Source organism: Staurois parvus, unplaced genomic scaffold (genome assembly GCF_062004578.1).
Source record: "Staurois parvus isolate SC_StPar_1 unplaced genomic scaffold, SC_StPar_1.0 ptg000254l, whole genome shotgun sequence".
In the NCBI taxonomy this organism is placed as follows: Eukaryota; Metazoa; Chordata; class Amphibia; order Anura; family Ranidae; genus Staurois; species Staurois parvus.
The window spans coordinates 2,145,101-2,165,178 of record NW_028318050.1 but is presented as its reverse complement, the minus strand read 5'-3'; the positions used below and the strand labels follow the sequence as shown (position 1 = coordinate 2,165,178).

The 20,078-nt window shown below is 45.5% G+C and overlaps 1 protein-coding gene across 1 annotated transcript in view; it reads left to right on the top strand.

Moving 5' to 3' along the window:
* Positions 1-19,072, top strand: part of LOC149459582 (uncharacterized) — a 112,349-nt gene extending 93,277 nt beyond the window's left edge. Inside the window, exons 3-4 of the mRNA XM_089680967.1 lie at positions 18,720-18,944; positions 19,056-19,072. Of these exons, the coding sequence (XP_089537093.1) occupies positions 18,720-18,944; positions 19,056-19,072 (242 nt within the window). The remainder of the gene's footprint in view (positions 1-18,719; positions 18,945-19,055) is intronic.
* Positions 19,073-20,078: the final 1,006 nt, after the last annotated feature.

The following is a 20,078-nucleotide window of genomic DNA, read 5'->3' as shown; positions in this document are numbered from 1 at the left end:
CACTCTGGACCTGGCAGCAGCATGAGGAGGCGGTACAGGGGCCCATGACAGATTACGGGCCTGGCAGCAGCATGAGGAGGCGGTACAGGGGCCCATGGCAGATTACGGGCCTGGCAGCAGCAATGGTAGGCCCGTAATCTGCCAGCACCCTATGACAAAATGGAACCCACCAGCAATGTGAGGAGACCTGAAAGTGGCACATGGCAGAGTGTGGCGATGGAGACAGCAGCAATGGGAGGCCGTACAGGGACCCATGACACACTCTGGACCTGGCAGCAGCATGAGGAGGCGGTACAGGGGCCCATGACAGATTACGGGCCTGGCAGCAGCATGAGGAGGCGGTACGGGGGCCCATGGCAGATTACGGGCCTGGCAGCAGCAATGGGAGGCCCGTAATCTGCCAGCACCCTATGACAAAATGGAACCCACCAGCAGTGTGAGGAGACCTGAAAGTGGCACATGGCAGAGTGTGGCGATGGAGACAGCAGCAATGGGAGGCCGTACAGGGACCCATGAGACACTGTGGACCTGGCAGCAGCATGAGGAGGCGGTACAGGGGCCCATGGCAGATTAGGGGCCTGGCAGCAGCAATGGGAGGCCCGTAATCTGCCAGCACCCTATGACAAAATGGAACCCAGCAGCAGTGTGAGGAGACCTGAAAGTGGCACATGGCAGAATGTGGCGATGGAGACAGCAGCAATGGGAGGCGGTACAGGGACCCATGACACACTATGGACCTGGCAGCAGCGTGAGGAGGCGGTACAGGGGCCCATGGCAGATTAGGGGCCTGGCAGCAGCAATGGGAGGCCCGTAATCTGCCAGCACCCTATGACAAAATGGAACCCAGCAGCAGTGTGAGGAGACCTGAAAGTGGCACATGTTTGGGGCATGATTCATGGCGGATTTAGTCAGTTGTGTCAGGAACTGGTGGTTTGAAATCCAGACTAATCCACGCCTGATTCATTTTCACACTTTGGGTGGACAGTCGTGTCCTCCGCAGAGTTACAATACCTCCTGCCGCACTAAACACGCGCTCCGATGCCACGCTACTGGCCGGGCATGACAGCCTTTCAAGGGCAAATTCAGCTAGTTGGGGCCAAAGGTCAAGTTTCGTTGCCCAGTAGTCAAGGGGATTGTCTACCTCGGTTGGCAGGGTGCTGTCCAAGTAGGCCCAAGCCTGTTGTTTGAGTTCCTGCTCCAGGTCCACCTGATGCTGCTGCTGCTGCGGCTGGTTAGTAGTTTCCTCACTGCGCTGGTGAAGAAAGCTACTCATCATCGACTGCAGACTGAGGCAGCCGCTGCTGGTGGAGCTGCCACTGCTCCTACCACCCCACCCCTCCCCTGCTGCCATGGCAGCGGAACGCGAGCGCACAGGGCCCACAGTGTCCGAGGATGGACGTTGGCGCACAAAGGCAGAGACCAACTGACTACATAGGTGGTTTTTATAGTACGTTATTTTGGCCTCCCTCTCAGCAGGTGTGAAAAAGGCCACCATTTTTGAACGGTAGCGAGGGTCCAACAAGGTGGACAGCCAAAAGTCATCCCTCTGTCTGATGGTTATTATTCGGCTGTCGCTACGCAAGCAACCGAGCATGCTATGGGCCATTTGTGCCAAGGATTGCGAGGGACTCCCTGCCTCCATCTCCACAGCATACTGCCACGGTGCGTCTGGGTCCTCTGTCTCCTCCTCCTCCTCCTCTACCAGATGCTCCTGCTTCTCCACTCCTGTCCGCTGAGTGGAAAAACCACCCATTTCACTCAATAATTCCTGAACACCAATGTCCTCCTCTACCTCCTCCTCTTCTTCCTGTCCTGCCCCCACAGGGGTCATGTGGCGTTGAGATCTGTGCGCCACGTCTACCGCACCCTGACCAGCCATTGTTAACAGCATTTGTTCCAGGACGTGCAACAGAGGAATGACGTCGTTCATCCCATAGTCCTGCCGACTCACGAATAGCGTGGCCTCCTCAAAGGGCCTGAGCAAGCGGCAGGTGTCACGCATGAGCTGCCAATGGCTGACATCGAAGTTACACAGGGGAGTACCTTTATCCGCTTGTAACATCAGGAAATCGGTGATGGCCTTTCGCTGTTCGTAAAGGCGGTCTAACATGTGTAGGGTTGAATTCCACCTTGTTGCAACGTCGCAGATCAGGCGATTCTGTGGAATTCCGTTCTGCCGCTGCAGCTCAAGGAGGGTGTGCTTTGCGGTGTAGGAATGGCTGAAATGCATGCAAAGTTTACGTGACATTTTAAGGATGTCTTGCAGTGGGATGGTGGATTTTAGGAACCGCTTGACAACCAGATTGAACACGTGAGCCATGCATGGCGCATGGCACAACCTTCCTTGACGCAGAGCAGACACCATGTTCTTTCCGTTGTCGGTCAACATGGTTCCGATTTTCAGTTTGCGCGGAGACAGCCATCTGTCGATTTCTCTGTTCATTACACTCAGAAGTTCCTCCCCTGTGTGACTACGTTCGCCAAGGCATACCAGGTGCAGCACAGCGTGACACCGTTGCGCCCTGCACATGTGATATGCCGGTCGGGTAATGGGACTTGGCACGGGGGTGGCGGCTGAGGACACGGCGGAAGAAGAGGTGGTAGAGGCGGACATCTTTGCTGGACCAAGGACGTGCAAACGTGGAGGCAAAAGCGTCGTGACCTGTCCCTGACCGTAGTTACAGCTCCCCACGTCGGCGCTGCCGTGCACTTTGGCAGAGACCGACATGCTCAAAGACTGGCCCACCATCTCTTCTACATGTGAATGCAGGGCTGGCACTGCCTGTTTGGCGAAGAAATGCCGGCTTGGCACTCTCCACCGCGGCGCGGCACAAGCCATCATTTCTCGGAAAGGTGCTGAGTCCACCACTTGGAAAGGGAGGGACTGCAGCACCAGCAACTTGGACAGGAGGACGTTCAGCTTCTGCACCGTCGGGTGCGTGCTCGCAAACTGTTGTCTCTTGGAAACGGATTCCAAGAAAGACTGCTGACGGAATCCGTGAAGAGGAGTAGCAGGAGAAGGAGCATCTGAACGAGCGGAAGATGCCAACGAGCGACAACTCCCCTCAGCAGAGGTGTTGGAGCCTTGACTGGCTGATAGAGGGCGATTGACGTCGGGTGACGGAGCAAGTAACGGAGCGGGTGATGGAGCGTGGGCTGGGGCAGGCAGAACCGCCGTATCTTTATCACGGTTTTCCCAGGCCACCAAATGGCGACGCTGCATATGCTGACGCAACGCTGTAGTCCCAACATGGGCCCCCTGGCCACGCTTGACTTTCTGGCCACATAGTCGACATACGGCTACGTTTACTTCCTCGGGCGGCTTGACGAAAAATTGCCACACCGCCGAGTAGGAAACTTTGCCCCCGCTACTCCTCACTGGCTGACTGCTACTTCCTCCGTGCACACCGGCACCACTACTGGCTGTGGTGGTAGGCTGCAGTGGAGCTGGTGCTCTACTCCGTGGCCGTTTGCCTCCACTGACACTGCTGCAACCCTGCTGCCTCCTGGGCAACCCACCGACTGTTTTGCTCGCTGCCAAGCTGGCACCCTCTTCTCCTGATGATGCAGAAGCAATAGCCTGATGACGACGAGGCTGCCAAGTGCGATCAGCCTCATCATCATCAATTAGGGTCTCCGCCTCACTACTAGCCCCCTCGGCTGCGTCTGGGTCAGGAGACAGACCTGTCTCTAGACCGGCTACCGAGCCACTCTCCTCGCCAGTACTTCTTCGCCTGGCTGCTGAAGAGGCGGATGTCTCCCCCCGTTCCTGACCGCCCTCTGTTAGCTCTTCCTCACTGTACAGTGGAGCTGAGCCCACAGCATGCGATACTTCGCTTGGTGAGGGAACAGCAAAGGACAGGGGCAGGTAGAGGACACGTGATTTCAGTGGGCTTGCTCCCGGGCCATGCCAACTAATGGTTGTGTCTGACGTACACACCGACCATTGGCTGTAGGTGTCAGAGGTGACCTGGGAAGAGGAAGACGACCGAGCCAACCAATCGATGACGGCAGGGTTGTCGGTGGAGACACGACCGCTGGATGACACCGGGAGCACTGGCCTCTGGCTGCGACTAGTGCTGCCTCGACCCCTTCCTCTGCTGCCACGTCTGCTCGCTCCTAAAACATTGCCTCCTCTGCCACTCCTCTGCGTGTTGTCTGACATACTCTTTAATTCAACGATTCTGTGTCCCTGAGTAACAATTCTGTGTCCCTCAGTAACAATTCTGTGTCCCTCAGTAACAATTCTGTGTCCCTCAGTAACAATTCTGTGTCCCTCAGTAACAATTCTGTGTCTGTCCCTGAGTAACAATTCTGTGTCCCTGAGTAACAATTCTGTGTCCCTCAGTAACAATTCTGTGTCCCTCAGTAACAATTCTGTGTCCCTCAGTAACAATTATGTGTCTGTCCCTGAGTAACAATTCTGTGTCCCTGAGTAACAATTCTGTGTCTGTCCCTGAGTAACAATTCTGTGTCCCTCAGTAACAATTCTGTGTCTTTCCCTGAGTAACAATTCTGTGTCTTTCCCTGAGTAACAATTCTGTGTCCCTGAGTAACAATTGTGTCCCTGAGTAACAATTCTGTGTCCCTCAGTAACAATTCTGTGTCTGTCCCTGAGTAACAATTCTGTGTCCCTCAGTAACAATTCTGTGTCCCTCAGTAACAATTCTGTGTCCCTCAGTAACAATTCTGTGTCCCTCAGTAACAATTCTGTGTCCCTGAGTAACAATTCTGTGTCCCTCAGTAACAATTCTGTGTCCCTCAGTAACAATTCTGTGTCTGTCCCAGAGTAACAATTCTGTGTCCCTGAGTAACAATTCTGTGTCCCTCAGTAACAATTCTGTGTCCCTCAGTAACAATTCTGTGTCCCTCAGTAACAATTCTGTGTCTGTCCCTGAGTAACAATTCTGTGTCCCTGAGTAACAATTCTGTGTCCCTCAGTAACAATTCTGTGTCCCTCAGTAACAATTCTGTGTCCCTCAGTAACAATTCTGTGTCTGTCCCTGAGTAACAATTCTGTGTCCCTGAGTAACAATTCTGTGTCCCTGAGTAACAATTCTGTCCCTGAGTAACAATTATGTGTCCCTCAGTAACAATTCTGTGTCCCTCAGTAACAATTCTGTGTCTGTCCCTGAGTAACAATTCTGTGTCCCTCAGTAACAATTCTGTGTCCCTCAGTAACAATTATGTGTTTGTCCCTGAGTAACAATTCTGTGTCCCTGAGTAACAATTCTGTGTCCCTCAGTAACAATTCTGTGTCTGTCCCTGAGTAACAATTCTGTGTCCCTGAGTAACAATTCTGTGTCCCTCAGTAACAATTCTGTGTCCCTCAGTAACAATTCTGTGTCCCTCAGTAACAATTATGTGTCTGTCCCTGAGTAACAATTCTGTGTCCCTGAGTAACAATTCTGTGTCCCTGAGTAACAATTCTGTGTCCCTCAGTAACAATTCTGTGTCCCTCAGTAACAATTCTGTGTCTGTCCCTGAGTAACAATTCTGTGTCCCTGAGTAACAATTCTGTGTCCCTCGGTAACAATTCTGTGTCCCTCAGTAACAATTCTGTGTCTGTCCCTGAGTAACAATTCTGTGTCCCTGAGTAACAATTCTGTGTCCCTGAGTAACAATTCTGTGTCCCTCAGTAACAATTCTGTGTCTGTCCCTGAGTAACAATTCTGTGTCCCTCAGTAACAATTCTGTGTCTGTCCCTGAGTAACAATTTTGTGTCCCTCAGTAACAATTCTGTGTCCCTCAGTAACAATTCTGTGTCTGTCCCTGAGTAACAATTCTGTGTCCCTGAGTAACAATTCTGTGTCCCTCAGTAACAATTCTGTGTCTGTCCCTGAGTAACAATTCTGTGTCCCTGAGTAACAATTCTGTGTCCCTCAGTAACAATTTTGTGTCCCTCAGTAACAATTCTGTGTCCCTCAGTAACAATTCTGTGTCTGTCCCTGAGTAACAATTCTGTGTCCCTCAGTAACAATTCTGTGTCCCTCAGTAACAATTCTGTGTCTGTCCCTGAGTAACAATTCTGTGTCCCTGAGTAACAATTCTGTGTCCCTCAGTAACAATTCTGTGTCCCTGAGTAACAATTCTGTGTCCCTGAGTAACAATTCTGTGTCCCTGAGTAACAATTCTGTGTCCCTCAGTAACAATTCTGTGTCCCTCAGTAACAATTCTGTGTCTGTCCCTCAGTAACAATTCTGTGTCCCTGAGTAACAATTCTGTGTCCCTGAGTAACAATTCTGTGTCCCTCAGTAACAATTCTGTGTCTGTCCCTGAGTAACATTTCTGTGTCCCTGAGTAACAATTCTGTGTCCCTCAGTAACAATTCTGTGTCCCTCAGTAACAATTCTGTGTCCCTCAGTAACAATTATGTGTCTGTCCCTGAGTAACAATTCTGTGTCCCTGAGTAACAATTCTGTGTCCCTGAGTAACAATTCTGTGTCCCTCAGTAACAATTCTGTGTCCCTCAGTAACAATTATGTGTCCCTCAGTAACAATTCTGTGTCTGTCCCTGAGTAACAATTCTGTGTCCCTGAGTAACAATTCTGTGTCCCTGAGTAACAATTCTGTGTCCCTCAGTAACAATTATGTGTCCCTCAGTAACAATTCTGTGTCCCTGAGTAACAATTCTGTGTCTGTCCCTGAATAACAATTCTGTGTCTGTCCCTGAGTAACAATTCTGTGTCTGTCCCTGAGTAACAATTCTGTGTCTGTCCCTCAGTAACAATTCTGTGTCTGTCCCTGAGTAACAATTATGTGTCTGTCCCTGAGTAACAATTCTGTGTCTGTGTCTGAGTAACAATTCTGTGTCCCTCAGTAACAATTCTGTGTCTGTCCCTCAGTAACAATTCTGTGTCTGTCCCTGAGTAACAATTCTGTGTCTGTCCCTGAGTAACAATTCTGTGTCTGTCCCTGAGTAACAATTCTGTGTCTGTCCCTGAGTAATAATTCTGTGTCCCTAAGTAACGGTTCTGTGTCCCTAAGTAACGGTTCTGTGTCCCTAAGTAACGATTGTGTGTCCCTAAGTAACGGTTCTTTGTCCCTAAGTAACGGTTCTGTGTCCCTATGTAACGGTTCTGTGGCCCTAAGTAATGGTTCTGTGTCCCTAAGTAACGGTTCTGTGTCCCTAAGTAACGATTCTGTGTCCCTAAGTAACGATTCTGTGGCCCTAAGTAACGGTTCTGTGTCCCTAAGTAACGATTCTGTTACACAGACAGGTCTGCCTCTCTTGAATGACTGGAGGCTAATGGAGAATTCTAAAATGGCCGCAATTTATAGCTCGACCATTACACAGTGCTGGCTGGCTGCTGATTGGCTAATGCGATCACATGTCATGAATGAATGCATTATGGGTCAGCGCGCCTTGTCTGTGCGCCTTCCCAGAGATCCCCGCTCCGTCGCCGCACATGTCGCCGCCATTTTAGGAAAAATTTTGATTCGCGCATCCGAAGTCTGCTAATTTTTGGATTCGGCGCGAATCGAAATTTTCCTAATATTCGAAACGAATTCCACTTCACCTAGTTCGATTCGCTCATCTCTAGTGATGACCCTAGTGCATATAGATTATTAATAGATCTAAGAATGCTAAACAAATACACTCCAAGTTGTACACCCATTGTGGCGGAAACACCAGACATCATGTCACAAATAAATGCCAATGCAAAAGTGTTCTCTGTACTTGACATTGCAAATGGATTTTTTAGTATGAAATTGTCTGAGAGCTGCCAATACAAATTTTACTTTGTCCACAGAAATGTTCAATATTGTCTCAGGCATCTTCCAAAAGGATATCATTCTTCTAAGTTTATATTACATCAGGCATTAGCAAAAGTTTTGTCTAAATTCTCTAGACCTGATTGTTTAATCCAATATGTAGATGATATCTTGCTTATGATGGATTCTGAGATTGAACACATGACCCTCTTGGCAGAATTGTTTACACTTCTGCAAGATGAAGGTCTCAAGCTGAATACACGCAAAGTTCAGCTCATGAAAAATGAAGCAAAATTTCTTGGAGTTCTGATTGGTCCAGGAAAGAGACAGCCTTTACAGGAACGAATTGAGTCTATTGCGTCACTTCCTGTACCAACAACATTCAAAGCACTGAGACAGTTTCTGGGTTTGGTAAATTTTTCTAGAGATTTTATAGAATCATTTGCAGAAAAAGCCAAACCATTGTATGATTTGTTGAAGTACAATGAGGAAAATGTATCTGGTCCCTGGACAGAAATCCAGCAAAAGGCTTTTGAAATGTTGAAAAATGATTTACAAACAGCTCCAGCTTTGGCTACTGTTGATAAGCAAGCACCATTTGCTTTGCAGGGGCATGCTTCAGAAACTGCAATCTCAGCTGTCTTGATTCAGAAACAGGGAGGAGTCTGGAGAAGTCTTGGATACTTTTCACGTCTTCTTACCCCAGTAGAGAGAGGTTTTGATGATTGTGTCAGACAACTTGTGGGAGTACATTATGCAGTAAAAGCAACAGAGCATATTGTAGGATTCAACAAAATTATTCTACAAACTCCACATAGCACATTGAAGTTCCTTTTTGAGAAAAATGTTCCTGGAGTTTCCAACCAAAGATTTTCTCAAAGGCTGTTGGCTCTATCACCTAAGCAAATACAGGTTGAACATAATGCCAAGTATGTCCTACCTCAGTTGATGGAATACAACGGGTTAGAACATGAATGTTTATGTGAAGTCCAAGAGACTTCCTCTCCTCTTTTCTGTAGAGAGGCAGAGAAAATTGATGAACATGTATTTGTTGATGGTTCTAGATACTGTATGTCAGGTAATTATTACAGTGGATATTCAATTTGGTATCCAGAGCGTAATTATTCCATACAGCACAAATTGCCAGGACATTTTTCAGCTCAAAGGGCAGAACTTGAAGCAGTAAAAACTGTGATGACATTAGACAAGGAAGAGAACAGAAATCCATCTACAGTGACAGTTCATATGTTGTACATTCCCTGACAGATTATTTACCAATTTGGAACCATAGAGGTTTTGTAGATGCATCCAATAAAGTCCTAGTGCACAAAGAGACACTTTAATCAATTTTTAAGCTAGCAGAGGAAAATCCTTTTGCGTATGCAATTGTTAAAATTCCATCTCATAGGAAGGACAATGATGAGATGAGTGTAGGCAATAGAACAGCTGATCTCTTAGCAAAAGAAGCAGCTTTACACGGAGAACCAGTGATTCAGTCTGAACCAGTCCCAGTTAATGTTGTTAGGAAGACAGACACACAGATTCCCTCCTTTGCAGAAGAACAGAAAAGGGATCCATCTCTTTCTGCTTCTCAGGTTGACCCAAAATTTCCCTTTGTATGTGAATACGGAATTTTGTGTCATGACTTAAACGGGTTTCTGCGTCCTGTTATACCACAGCATCTACAGGTAGAATTTACAAAATACAATCATGAAAGCCTAGGTCACATAGGTAAAGAAAGATTGCTTGAAATTCTCAAGGAAAAATTTTACTGGGACAAAATGGAAGAATCAGTAGACAGTGTAGTTCAATCTTGTCTAATCTGTGCTCAAGTGAATCCTCGACCAAACGGTCAAAAACCTTCATTACAAAGAACTCCTCCAGCAGATGGACCATGGTCCACATTACAACTAGATTATATAGGACTATTACCTACAGGTAAAAATGGGTACAGATATGCTTTAGTTGTAGTTGATGTTTTCTCAAAATGGATTGAAATTTTGCCTGTTCGCAAAGATGATGCATTAACAACTGCTAAAATGCTAATTAATCATGTTTTTCCAGTCTGGTGTATACCAACAAACCTCAGTAGTGACAGAGGAACCCATTTCACAGGTAAAATTATGCAGGCAATGTGTAAAATCTTAGGTATACAACAGAGATTTCATGTGCCATATCATCCACAATCTGCAGGTATTGTGGAAAGAATGAATAGGACTGTCAAATCAAGGATTGCAAAAATTTTATTGGACAGAGGAAATACTTGGGTTGATGTTGTACCATTGGTTCTGATGAGTGTCAGAAGTACAACATCTTCTGCAACACAGTATTCTCCTTTTGAGTTAATGACAGGAAGGAAAATGCGGCTTGTATTTTCTCATGAACCGCTCTTGTCTACACCGCAAAGAGAGGCAATAGAAAAAACAAAGTGGTTACAGATGTTGCAAGATAATCTGAACACTATTGTACCACATGCAGCTACTCGCATGCAAAAAATGGTTCCTCCACATTCTTCTAAGTTTGAAAAAGGAGGACAAGTAATGGTAAAAACTTGCAGAAAAACTGGACCATGGCAAAGCAACTGGGAAGGTCCATTTGATATTTTGGATGTTCAAGGAGTAATGGTACAAGTTCAAAGACCTCTAAATTCATTAAAAAATGCTCGTAGACAACAAAAAATGTGGGTGCACAGTGACCAATGTAAATTGTTTATACCGAGATAATGATACTGCATTTCCTTTGCAGAAATGGATTTCAAAAATCTGGAAAAGTCAAAGAATCGCAGATTCCAGAAAAAAGTAAAAATTACAACAAAAGAACATAAGGAAAATCAAAGCATTAGAAAGGAAAGACTTATCTTCACAGGATTGATTTTTTTCCTAGTGACATTTACATCATTGGTAATCTACATCATAAACTTTTTCAGCAATGCAGAAGTTAACAACATTGAAGCCCTACATAAGAAAGACATTACACTTATTAGAAACAAAAGATTTTTTCCTAAGGACAGTGACATTAATACAGCTGAAGACTTGTTAGGATATGTGTGCATAGGCTATGGAAGAACTTGTTGTATGGAATTGTATTTCGTTCATAGTATTGATATTGAAGTAAGAGCTAAAATAGAGTCTAAATCAGAATTTGTTAAAATGCAAGGATCTTATATTATCAATAACAAAACTAGTAACTTTGAATGTAATCTATCAGATATGGGATACTGGTTAATAGTTTTAAAGGGAAATGAGCCTATTATTTGGTCAGGAGATATTACAATAGACATGTTAAATACTGGGATTTTTATTTTTATTTCATTTTAAGCTACATATCTTTTTGTATCTGAATTTACTGTTTTTGTATTGACTTTGTATCTTTTGGTGTGTGATCAAATAAAGTCACACTGATTTTTCTTAACTGGCTTAGAAAAGGATTTCTTCCCACAACCATCTACAAGTACAGGAATACTAATAGAGTTTTTTCACAACTCTTAAATTCCAACACCGGGTAAATACAGTTGCCGGTTATCGGCTGCACTGATCATCAGGACTGCCTATCAGTGGCACCTATCAGTACCCATGAGTGCAGCATCATCAGTGCCAGCTCATCAGTGCTGCCTATCAATACCTCCTATCAGTACCCATGAGTGTTGCATCATCAGTACCAGCTCATCAGTGCTGCCTATCAGTGCCCATCAGTGCTGCCTATCAGTGCAGCCTCATCAACGCACATCAGTGAGAGAAATTACCTGTTTTAAAGTTTTATAATCGAAACAAAGAAAAACTTTTTTTTCAAATTGTGTTTATAGTGCAAGAAAAAACACATCCAGTGGTGATCAAATACCACCAAAAGAAAGCTCAATTTGTGTAAAAAAAATGCTAAAAATTTCAGGGTACAGTGTTACATGACTGCTCAATTGTCAAAGTGTGAGAGCGCTGAAAGCAGAACATTGGCTTGGGCAGGAAGGGGGTATAAGTGCCCGGCAGGCGAGGGGTTAAAGGCCTCATTGCTTTTTATGAATACAGTAGAATGATGGGCTTTAACCAAAAGCTGTAATTTTGTTTCGTCTGTCCAAACTCCAATCTGGCTTTTTGATGTTTCTGAGTCAGCACTGAGGTCCTCCTGGGTCTCCTACCATGTTTCTGTGTCAGCAGTGGGGTCTCCTACCATAGTGTCCCTTTTCATTCAGATGGTGATGTATAGTGCGAGCTGACACAGGTGTACCCGGTGCCTGAAGGTCAGCTTGAATTTGTCTGGAAGTTGATCGAGGTTGATCCTTCATTGCAATCTTTGATCAGTTTTTCTCTTTTGTCCACATCCAGGGAGATTAGCTGCAGTGCCATGGGCTGTAAACATCTTCACAATGTTGTGCACAGTGGACACAGGAACATTGAGATCTCTGGAGATGGACTTGTAACCTTAAGGTTGTCCATGCTATTCCACAATGTTTTGTTCTCCAATCATCAGACAATTCTTTGCTCCTCTTTCATTTCTTCATGTTCCATGTGACACACAGAAACACACAACAGAAAGGTGGAGTCCATTTTTCACCATTTTAACTGTTAGCTGGTGTGATTTCTATATTGTCAGCACCTGGTCATTGATACAGGGGAGTTTAACGACAAATTACAGGAGCATCACAAACGTGGAATGCTATTATTTCTTACAATTTTCAGAAGGTGCCAATAATTTTGTCCAGCCCATTTTTGGAGTTTTGCGTAGAATGTGTCAGATTTGGCTTTTTGTTTCTCCACATTTTTGTGTCATTCCAATACAAACAAAATATATAATCATGAGAGTGCCAAAACATTTGTAATTGCAACAATTTTCAGGGAGAGATGGTGCATTATCTGACAGGAAAAAAATATATAAATAATAATAGTAAAAAAAAAAAAAAAAATATATATATATATATATATATACAAATACACGGCTCAAAAAATTAATGGAACACTTTTTAATCAGAGTCTAGCATCAAATCAGTGAAACTTCTGGGATATTGATCTGGTCAATTAAGTAGCAGAGGGGGTTGTTCATCAGTTTCAGCTGCTTTGGTGCTAATGAAATTAGCAACAGGTGTGCTAGATGGGCAAAAATGAGACGACCCCCAAAACAGGAATGGTTTTACAGGTGGAGGCCACTGACGGTTTTTTCCCTACAAATATTTTCTGACAGTTTTTCACTAGTTTTGCATTTGGCTAGGGTCAGTGTCACTACTGGTAGCATGAGGTCATACCTAGACCTTACAGAGGTTGCACAGGCAGTCCAACTCCTCCAGGATGGCACATCAATACGTACCATTGCCAGAAGGTTTGCTGTGTTTCCCAGCACAGTCTCAAGAGCATGGAGGAGATTCCAGGAGACAGGCAGTTATTCTAGTAGAGCTGGACAGGGCCGTAGAAGGTCCTTAACCCATCAACAGGACCGGTATATGCTCCTTTGTGCAAGGAGGAACAGGATGAGCACTGCGAGAGCCCTACAAAATTATCTCGAGCAGGCCACTGGTGTGAATGTTTCTAACCATAAAATCAGAAACAGACTTCATGAGGGTGGCCTAAGGGTCCGACATCCTCTAGTGGGCCCTGTGCTCACTGCCGGCACCATAAAGCTCGATTGGCATTTGCCATTGAACACCAGAATTGGCAGGTCCACCACTGGCACCCTGTGCTTTTTCACAGATGAGAGCAGGTTCACCCTGAGCACATGTGACAGACGTGAAAGGGTCTGGAGAAGCCGTGGAGAACGTTCTGCTGCCTGTAACATCGTTCAGCATGTCCGTTTTGGTGGTGGGTCAGTGATGGTCTGGGGAGGAATATCCATAGAGATATTATCTGGAGATGGTCTGGAGAGGAATATCCACAGACCTCTACAGGCTATACAATGGCACCCTGACTGCCATTAGGTATGGGGATGAAATCCTTGGACCCATTGTCAGACCCTACACTGGTGCAGTGGGTCCTGGGTTCCTCCTGATGCACACCAATGCCCGGCCTCATGTGGTGAGAGTATGCAGGCATTTCCTGGAGGATGAAGGAATTGATACCATTGAATGACCCCCAAGCTCGCCTGATCTAAATCCAATGACATCTGGGATGTCATGTTTCAGTCCACCCGACACCACCAGGTTGCACCTCAGACTGTCCAGGAGCTCAGTGATGCCCTGGTCCAGATCTGGGAGGAAATCCCCCAGGACACCATCTGTCATCTCATTAGTAGCATGCCTTGACGTTGTCAGGCATGCATACAAACACGTGGAGGCCATACAAACTACTGAGGACCATTCTGAGTTGCTGCAATGACATTTCAGCAAAATGTACTTGCCTGCTGCATCATTTTTTCACTTTGATTTTCGGGGTGTCTGAATTCAGTCCTCGATCATTTTCATTTCCATCAAATGATGGGGCGTCCTTACGTTCCTCACACATTACCCCGTCCATGTCAGTATAGAGATCCAGCAGGAGATTCTTCCCCATTGAGATCTGATGGGTTCCTTTAATTTTTTGAGCAGAATGAGTATATTTATATATATATATATATATATATATATTGGCAGTATGTACAGTGTTTCTTTGTTGTTTGTAGTATATACGTAATGCAGAAAAAAACACTTATAAAACAATGCTGTAAATCTATAAAATGGTGATAATTGATAGAAGAATGAATTGAAAATAATGTATAGTAGTAGCATATGTATATCATTGTATATATGAGTTTTTATTATCGTGATGTTAGTTAGGTTGTAGGGGAGAATAGTGTATTTGTTAATAGCTTTGTTTATATTGATTAGATGTATTATTAATTTATTGTATTTTTTCGTTGTTTTATAATTGTTTTCTATATATAAACCAAGAATGTATAGTGCGCTAACTTCTCATCCAGACATATAAATGAAATAAAATAATCCTCCAGTGATCCCGTACATGATAAATCCACACTACAATAAATGTCCAACTCCCAAATCACAGAATGTCCAAATTAGTGTGTTTAGCAGTCACTTCCCAGAAGACATGCTTGTGCCAAGATACTCTCCCTGCTCACCTTTAAGTTTGACCTACAAATACAGAAGTGAATCCTTTCATGTGGCAACTAATCTAGAATTTCTTCACTCAATCACGACTCCAAAAACGTGTATGTAAAAAACAAAGATAGATATCATAGTGCAACATCATTTAAATTAAAGCTAATGATTGTGTGCATACGACATATGCGCTCACATTAGAACAAAACACACCGTACTCCACAACAGTGTTGTAAAGTGTTCACTTCATCCAACATATACATACGTGCTTCCATCACCAATGAGTGTGCCATGCACTCACCTTCTTCCTTGATCCATGTATTATATAGGTCATAAGCACTATAAATATTGATAAATCTTTTGCTTGTCCACCGCTATCCCTTAGCTAGCTATTTCCTTGCTACTGGCCCTTTAAGAGACCGGATTTCTGCTTCCCACCGGGATGGTAAATGCTCCGGGGAAAAGAGGACAAATCATAGTGCAACCCCATAAAAAAGATTTCCTTTATGAAGCTATTAACTACTTGCCAACCGCAGATAGCTGAATGATGGCTACACTGCGGCCGGCCAGTTCTGGGTGGGCATCATATGACGTCCTCCCAGAACACGCTCTCCTGCGTGCCCCCGGGGGCGCTCACCCAGCGATCTCCATGATTGCTGCGTCCTACGGACACAGCTGATCACGTGATGTGGTAAAAGGCCAATCACAGCGGCCTTTTACCACGTGATCAGCCGTGCCCAATGACACGCTGATCACCGGGAAATGCAATTGCTGGTTCTCGGCTGCACTTTCCTCACGCTGTCAGATCATGAGGAAAGTACTGCCGAGAACCGGCAGTTGTTAGAGCGGGGATCGGCACCGATCTTCAGGGCATTGATGATCAGTGCACTGATGATCAGTGCCCAGCAGTGCCACCCAAAGGTTCCGCCCACCTGTGCCCAGCAGTGCGCCCACTAGCTCCGCCCACCTGTGCCCAGCAGTGCACCCACCTGTGCCACCCAGCAGTGTCACACACCTGTGCCCAGAAGTGCCACCTACCTGTGCCCAGCAGTGCCACCCACCTGTGCCCACCAGTGCCACCCACCTGTGCGTGCCCACCAGTGCCACCCACCAGTGCCCATCAATGCAGCCCAGCAGTGCTGCCAGTCAGTGCCACCAGTCAGTGCCCAGTGGTTGTGCCAGTCAATGCCCAGCAGTGCCGCCAGTCAGTGCCACCTATCAGTGTTGTCTATCAGTACCCATCATCAGTGCCGCCTATCAGTGCCGCCTATCCGTGCCACCTCATTAGTGCTGCCTATCAGTGCTGCCTATCAGTGCCCATCAGTGCCGCCTATTAGTGCAGCCTCATCAACGCACATCAGTGAAGGAGAAAAATTACCTGTTTGAAAAATTTTATAACAGAAACAAAGAAACTTTTTTTTTCAAATTTTTTGCAATTTTTGTTTATAGCGCAAAAAGTAAAGCGCCCAGTGGCGATTAAATACCACCAAAAGAAAGCTCTATTTGTGAGAAAAAAAATGATAATTTTTCATATGGGTACAATCTTGCATGACCGTGCAATTGTCAATCAAAGTGTGAGTGCTGAAAGCTGAAAATTGGCCTGGTAAAGAAGGGGGTATAAGTGCCCGGTAGGCAAGTGGTTAAAATCCACTCCCAAAGTGCAAAACAGTGAAGGCGTGTATTTGCAATGACAAAAATGGTTCCTCTCACCACACTTCCTGGTCTGTGCAATATCAGAAGTGACGTCACTAGGCTCCAACCGCGTGCTATGTCACTGGTCATGTGACTTCCTCAGGGTGAGGAAGCCACAAGAACACTGACTCGGAGACAATACGCAGATACACATCCCAACAACTCAGACGGGTCCCTACAATTTACCTTTTTTACCCGTCCCAACCCAAAAGGACCTTGTACCCCGCATGCCACATGCCAAAGCAAACCACAACCACCAACATACCCCAGCACCCAAAGACCCAATGTAGGGCAGAATGGTGGGAAGTTTTCCCCAACACAGCAGACCTCCGACTAAAGACCACCCCAGACCAAGTTCCAGACAACCCCCTGCAGCTCTATGCTTCCTTGACTTTGACTCAATCAGATATTTTTTGCCACCCACTTTACTTTTAAATTCTTCAACCAACCACCTAGCCCAAGCCCCTTTAACCCCTGACATGCCCTCCGTCTATTTCCTGTATCATTTTTCTCCAGACATCCCCCCCCCTGTACTGATCTCATCCTCTCTCCTTCCAATCCTTGCATCTGTGCCAGATATCTCCCTGAACTTGTCAGTCACACAGAAGGGAAGATCAGTTAATGAACCCCTGTGCCTGTCAGCTCCCTGCTTTTACCAGCCTGCCTTACACCAACATTCTGACCAGCAGATCAGCAGTGGGGAATTCTCCTCTGCTGCGTCTAATAATGGTGAGTGTGCACACCTTTCCATGAGCAGTTGTGTCTATTATTCCTCATACCAGGTCTTTGTTTTCTATAATGGTTACATACTAATGGACCTTCCCAGTCCAATGTTGTCCACTTAAAGCTGCCAGTTTATTCAAAATATTTTTTTACTATACACTAAACTTTGGTTCGGCCCTCCACAACAGTCCCAGTCTCTCATGTGGCCCCTTGGAAAAATGAATTGCCCTCCCTTGGAATATAGTAAGCTTCCAGTTTTTTCTAGAACTGTACCACTTGGTCCTAAGTCGTCCCCTTTTACTTATAACTAGGAGAACATTAGAGGGGAACTTGGCTAATCAAGCGCTGCGGCTGCTGCACATAAAACTCTTCCACAGGCAGACTGTACACAGAGAACAGCCATACTGCAATCGGTCTTACAACCCGACCTGGCAACAACTTACTGTGTGGTAACAGCCACCTGAACACGTGAGAAGATTTCATCCTTCATCCTATAGCTGGTTTTAGTTGCTTCTCTTACCCCTGGTTCACATATATGCGGCCGTGCGGGCTGCGTTTTGCACAGGCATGACAGCCCATTCATTTGAATGGACTCCCATGCCCTGTGACACATAGGGAAAAAGTCCCTGCACTTCCTCTGAAACGCAGCCCACACAGGAACCTCAGTTCCCAGTACGGTTGCATTTTCCAGTGCAGGCGGTGTGCCATTTGAACTATTGGCACCCGCTCACAGATCCGCATTCCTCTGTGCGGGTGGTGCGGGCGGTGCGGCTGCACGGAATTTCATGAGAATCCGCAGTGGTACCACCCATACAGATGTGAACCAAGCCTTAGAAGGGCTCCCCTCTTTTTATTTTAGTTTAACTCCTCATTGGGGGATATCCCTGGGTGCAACTGCCTACTATTGAGAGCTGTTTACTGTATATAAGATATTTTGTATATGACTCGGTACTTGGTATTTGGTACACATAGTAAAAAAACTTGCTTGGCTGTTAAAAAAAGGCTTAAATCTTTCCCTATCTTTAAATGAGTTTATTATTAGTTTTATTAATGCAATTGTACCTGACAGTTACACTATTGAATATATATCACTGCATATAAATAGTTCAGCGCAAAGGTGGCATCTGCTGGCTGAAAGCTTTCTATTTATCATTGGGGTCTCCAACCTGCATGTAATGACTAAGTCACAGCTGATATAGTGGTCACATGATCAGGAGCTACTCTGATTGGCTCCTGATCATCAGTGGAGACCCAGACTGCTGGGATTGAGAGCCTCCTGCCATGCAAAGTGTAACCTTCAAGATTTCAACGGGGAAAATGTTTAATAATGTATTCACGGCATTGTGCTGAGGAATAATACAAAACAAAATGATTGCAGAAAGGAAGGGATAACACATTTGTGAATGGAGAGTACAGCCAGACACACACATTTCAGTCTGATTGTACAATCTACTATGTTTTTACTATAAAAGTTGAATGTAGGAATTGTGTTTTGTTGACCATCTCCTTAGAGCTACAGTATGCTTGGAAGGTTTTTACATGTATTGTCTAGTATATAGTCTTGTCTACTCTGTAGGTCCAGGAAACATAAAAGTTGTGATAAGTGATGTGAAAAATATAAATTCGGAGAGACAGATTATAGCCCGATGGATGGAGGGGAGACACCGGGACTGTGAACTCCTGACCCTGAGCAAAGAAGAAATGGAATATCTGATTAAACATAAAATAAACCCTCTATCAGTGGAGAGAAGAATGGCCAATAAACTCCGACACATCCACCACATCCTAAAGGAGGCTTCAGGTAATGGAGACATTTCAGTTATTTATTCCTCTGTTATCCTCCTATAAATACAACTTGTTTTTATGAATATTAAGTAGCACGATTATGATTGCTTCCTCTTGCCTCTGAAAGGTGTTTACAGAGCTTAGGTTGAGAGATTCAAATCAACTAGTCTGAATATCTATTGTGTTCCAGCCAATCGCTGGGGAGGAGTGCTGTCACATACCTGATTGGAGATTGAAATGACGAGGTCGGCCTCACTTGTGTCACTAGCCCTGACCATACTGGAAGTGGAACAGAGGGTGTCTAGGGACCAGGCGGACAAGAGCGCCAGCAGATGTTGTTTTCAGCTCTTGCAGTTGGAGAGTTTGGAAGACTGATGAACCTCTGATTCAGGCACCATAGTAATATGCAGAGCTGGTATGGTAGATCGCCAGGTGTGCAAGGCAGGAAGCAGGGATAGGAGACAGGAGCAGTGTCAAAGGAATAGCCAGGGTCATCAACTGGCCGACAGCGAGGTACCAAATCATAAACAAGCCAAAGTCAGGAGCAGAGCCGAAGTCAGGAACCAGTATCAAGCAGGAGAGGAATCAGAGTCAGGTCAGGAACAAGCCAGGTCAGCAACAAGGAAATCAAACAGGAACGAGCAGGAAACAGGGAACAGCTGAAGACCAGTCAGCACTCAGCACAGGCAGAAGCACCATTTAAATAGTCCGTCTGGCGCCAATCTTCACCGTGCATGTGCGTGATCGTGCATTTCTGTGCATATGCGCACGTCTATTCACCAGCCGTCTCACGGGAATTCCCTTACAAGTGCCCATTAGGGGTTGGAATTGAGATAAATAGTCTGAGACACTGGAGAGCAGGGTTCCTTCTCCCCAGGAGGGTTCCAGAGGTGCAGGAACTTCTGCTGCCAGTGGACTGACAGCTGCTCTAGGAGGCCTTGGAGGTACCAGGATTATAGAATTAAATTGACTTTGCCTAGAATTTCCTGCAGGACCACACCATTAAGGTATCTGGTCCTGAGAGGTGCTATCTCATTCACTGAGTTGTGCCTGGAGGAAGCTGGGAGGTGACATCTGTCCTGGGGACTTGTGAGTAGTAACCCTAAATTCATCCTTGAGACTGTGTACTGGATGATGCACTGGGTACCAG